The 4,166-nt window shown below is 33.1% G+C and overlaps 1 protein-coding gene across 1 annotated transcript; it reads right to left on the reverse strand.

The window, feature by feature from the left end:
• Positions 1–1,052: 1,052 nt before the first annotated feature.
• Positions 1,053–3,246, reverse strand: LOC102805596 (uncharacterized). The gene is made up of 4 exons (XM_006823810.3): positions 2,952–3,246; positions 2,757–2,813; positions 2,426–2,476; positions 1,053–2,130 (listed from the first exon to the last, which is right to left on the reverse strand). Exons 1-4 carry the CDS (start codon positions 3,244–3,246, stop codon positions 1,100–1,102), a joined length of 1,434 nt encoding a protein of 477 aa, XP_006823873.2. The 3' UTR covers positions 1,053–1,099.
• Positions 3,247–4,166: the final 920 nt, after the last annotated feature.

A 4,166-nucleotide genomic window follows, 5' to 3' on the forward strand; every position in this document is an offset into this window, starting at 1 on the left:
TTAAAAGATAATATTATACATCTGTCACTGTATGTTTTTTTCTGATGCCACATTTATCAAATTATCAATATCTATACATTTTCGTATTTAAATTAAATATGTGTAACTTACTTCAGGTACATTGGAATCTGTATGCTTTATCTATATTTATACATACAATGGAAAATTTAACTATGTGCCCTCAATGGATCATTCAAATGTGTGGTTTAATGATGCTGAATATACCGTATATAATTTAAAATTCACGTTGAAAACCATCCTCCCAGTCACAGTGGCTGACACTAGTCAAGGGTACCTCGATCACTAGATAAAAGTTTGAAAGGCACTCCTAAATCTGTTGTAATTAGAGACCAAACATTCCATAAACAACATCCGTGGGTTATACATGTACTACAGGAAAATTAAATGGTATATTTGCTCTATTAGTAGCGCATACATTTGCATATATTACACACAGATACTTTTCTATTGTCAAATATTTAATATTTTAATGATTTAGTATACAGCCAATGTGATTTTTAGTTTACCCCGGTATATGCGCTTTTATTGGAGATGCGCTTGTAATATAGCAAATATGGTAGAAGCATTTAAAAAAATTAAAACATGATTGTTTGCATTGAAGTTTATTTTTTATTTTTATATAATAAGTGGTAAGAAAACATTAACGTTGAAACAGAACATACATTTGTTTGTTAATAAAATATGAAATTCAAAAGAGACACTTGTACAGTATGATTTTATATGGGAATGTGATCATTCCAACCAAGTGTGACCTCATCCCTTACATCTTATTTCAATTACAACCATATTATCATTAACTAATTAGTTGAGATATATATTATTTAGGGTGAACAAAATCCAGCTGAATATGTATAATGTGTAACATTTTTTGAATTAAAAATATAATGCTTTTAAATAATTTAATAAAAATTATTCACTTGTCTCAGCAAAAATGTTTGATAGAATTAAACAACAACAAAAATGTCTCAGCAAAGAGTTTTGCCTGATAATTTCAAAAATTTATAATATAAACGTACAAGAAAAAATCGGAAATGAAATCCGTTCCATTTGATACAATATTGTACCAGTATATTGAAATTTAACATTTTAATGACTTTCTGAGCCCCTTTGAGCCCTTAGTGTGTATATTATTTCTCTTCTTGACAAGATCCATTACGCTTTTAGCAAATGTAAAACACCGGATTTGAACATACAGTTTAATAACCATAGTAGCAAGAACTGATGAAGCCTCTTCACTTGCTGCTTTTCTTGCCACACAAGACCAAAGAACATTAACTTTTCTATTTGCAAATAGATCATCCTGAATTTTGCTATGAACATCCCTGGTGGAGATATTCAATATTTTGTTGGTGAGATGCTTTTTGCATACTTTCTCTACTTCTTCGAAGAACAAAAATACTCTGTCAGTAATATTAAACAAACCGCCTCGGTCTTGCTTGTGTAGCCATGTTTTTGTAGCTGCCATACAGCCACCACTATGATCATTGTCGGTTTCCCTCATGTCATCAATTATATCTGACAACTGGGTCGTACCACCTTTGGCTCTATTTAATTTTTTCATTATTTTAAATGGGATATACCCAGCAAAATAACGAAGAGCTTGTTTCTCTTCATTACTCAATGAGACATCATGTTTATGTGCATTTAGTTCACCTTCAGCATTATTTTCAATTGTCCTGACAATTTTAATAAGTTCAAACAAAAAAATTCTTGTCAAAAGGAAAATGTGAAAATCATTAATTTGTGTGTCCTCCAGAATTGCATAAAATTGAGTTGATAATATCTTGGTAGTGGTGGTATCAATCCATTCATTGTAAAAGGTATGCCATATTTCTTCATTTTGTGTGCTGTACAAGGTCATCTTGTCCCCAGCTGATAAAACTTTCCATATTACTTTAACCATAACTTCTGTTATTGTGGTGATGTCATAACCCAGTTTTATTTTCATTTCGAGCATATGTGCTAATTCAGAAATATCCTTTCCATGAACACTTGTTTCAAAGTTTAAATTGGGGTCACTTCTAATTTTTTCAAATGCCTGTTGAATATAATTGGGCATGTTATGACTAAGTTCATCTAAATCCAAAGCTCTATGAGGATTGACAAAACCTGGAAAAAAGAAAATAGTGTCTAGCTTATACGTGTTTTATACATGTGAATAGATATGTAGGTGATCATCTGGCTATGATATTAGTTGTTACAATGTTATATGAAGAACATAGAGAAGCTGCTTATAACAAATTAAGAGAATCCATGTATAGGTCATTACATGTATAGGTAAATCATCGAATCTTAAACACAACTAAAATCAAAAATCAAACTAAGCCCTTTACCAGAACCATCAACAATTATATCAATAATTTTATCCACTTTAATTGATGATAAAAACAAAATTTCTGCATACCTGTTTTCTTTGAACTATCTGATGGAGTCTTTATGTCATTTTTAGAACCATCTATGGGAAAAGCAGGAGAAACATGTATAAAAGTATTGATGATCAATTTGCAGTGTGCACAAAATGTCCATAACTATAAACGTCTTGTCAAAGGTATCTGCTATAACCATTGAGTCTCATTGAGTCTAGAAAATGCTAGACTTGACAAATTGTTTTGCAAAATAATATGCAGACATTTTTTTTTATTACTATAAATGGAGTTGTATTTACAATTGTATACTGTATTCATTATCTAAAATTAATTTTCTTGTCAAAAAAAAAAATATTAAAAACTCAATACCTCTTTGCAAATTATCTTCTAAATTGTCATCAGCTATAATATGTTTGTGCTGAGAAGCTGTAAAAAAATGGTTTAGAATTATTACATCTTAAAATTCATAATTCAAATATTGTAAATTGACCAAAGATTATAGTCGCGGGACGTTTCCATACATGAAAATAAAAAAATAAAAAAACATTTCATATCAAAACTCACCCTTCACATCTTGGTGGTGGTGTTTTTTTACATGCCATCTGAATCCACTGGCACTTTTATAATGCTTACTGCAGAACGGACAATCATACCCGTGTGTACTGGTCACCGAGGGATCACCGATGTCACGGTCAACAGCGAGTGAGGATGTTTCTGGCGAACCAGATAACACTGGGGGTTGATTGTTCGTATTCTCCACGGTAACGTCGTAGTTGTCATCGCCTTTTTCTTCTAAAACGTACGACCAATCAACGTCGTCGTCATCAAATGCGACAAAATCGTCGTACGCTTTCCACATAGTACTGGTAATATAATAAGACACCAAAACAGCTGTGAATCAAAACAACAATACGCGCGTGCGCACGAGAAAAAAATAACGTCATCGCGTATGCTAATTTAAATGACCCCAAACAAGACGCGTAGAACAAATCAGCGCAAACGAAACACGGTCTGTCACAGCTGCGTTTCCCAACCGTTCGTTGAGGGACTGTGGACTGGCCAAAGGGGAGTAGTCCAATGGCGCCTGAGCACAGTGAATAAATGAACTTTCACTAAACATGCCGCTGTGTTTGTTTATTTATGCAATTTTCACAGCTCTTCACAGACACCATCCGAAAAAAAACGTTGTACAAGAAAAGTACGAGGTCAATTCGTATATAACTTTCAGTCTGAACGTACCTGTATTTCTAATTATTTTCATCAACAATTTATTTTTTCATGCAAAGACCGGGGGAGATCAGAGTCAACTTCTGTTTCAATCTATGAAATACCGGTCGTTTACGGCCTTGATTATGATTTTGACAGTGCATAAACGGGTGGCCTTTTATGGGTTATCTTTGGTCAGAAATAAGCGGTTGTATATGGCCGTATTGGGGCGCAAAGGGTTATGAATGTTCCGCTTCATTATTCAATGATATACAACATACCCCCCCCCACAATATACTTGGCTAAATTCCTGAAAATCACAGTATTTTTTATTGAAAAAAATATAAACCGTACATATATGAAAATGTATAATATTTTTTTATTAGTGGGGAGTTCAACGCCTAAGCTAGCCTCTTAGTTCACCGTTTTTATGTACTACAATTTACTCCAAGAACAAAACGACAAAATCTATATTGTGACTTCAATATCACCCCCCCGCGTGATTGCACTTCCATACATAATTGGTAGCCTTTTAAACAACCCCAAATTTTAGATAACATTTTTCCGACACAA

Source organism: Saccoglossus kowalevskii, chromosome 8 (genome assembly GCF_978046115.1).
Source record: "Saccoglossus kowalevskii chromosome 8, keSacKowa6.1, whole genome shotgun sequence".
In the NCBI taxonomy this organism is placed as follows: Eukaryota; Metazoa; Hemichordata; class Enteropneusta; family Harrimaniidae; genus Saccoglossus; species Saccoglossus kowalevskii.

What these genes read in the sequence shown, in the direction of transcription:
- LOC102805596 (XM_006823810.3), bottom strand. Translation starts at nt 3,246, where the DNA reads ATGTGGAAAGCGTACGACGATTTTGTCGCATTTGATGACGACGACGTT. An exon ending in CCACCACCAAGATGTGAAGG is followed by an intron (nt 2,814 to 2,951) that starts GTGAGTTTTGAT and finishes ATTTTTTTACAG; the next exon opens with CTTCTCAGCACAAACATATT. An exon ending in AGATAGTTCAAAGAAAACAG is followed by an intron (nt 2,131 to 2,425) that starts GTATGCAGAAAT and finishes TCTTTTTTCCAG; the next exon opens with GTTTTGTCAATCCTCATAGA.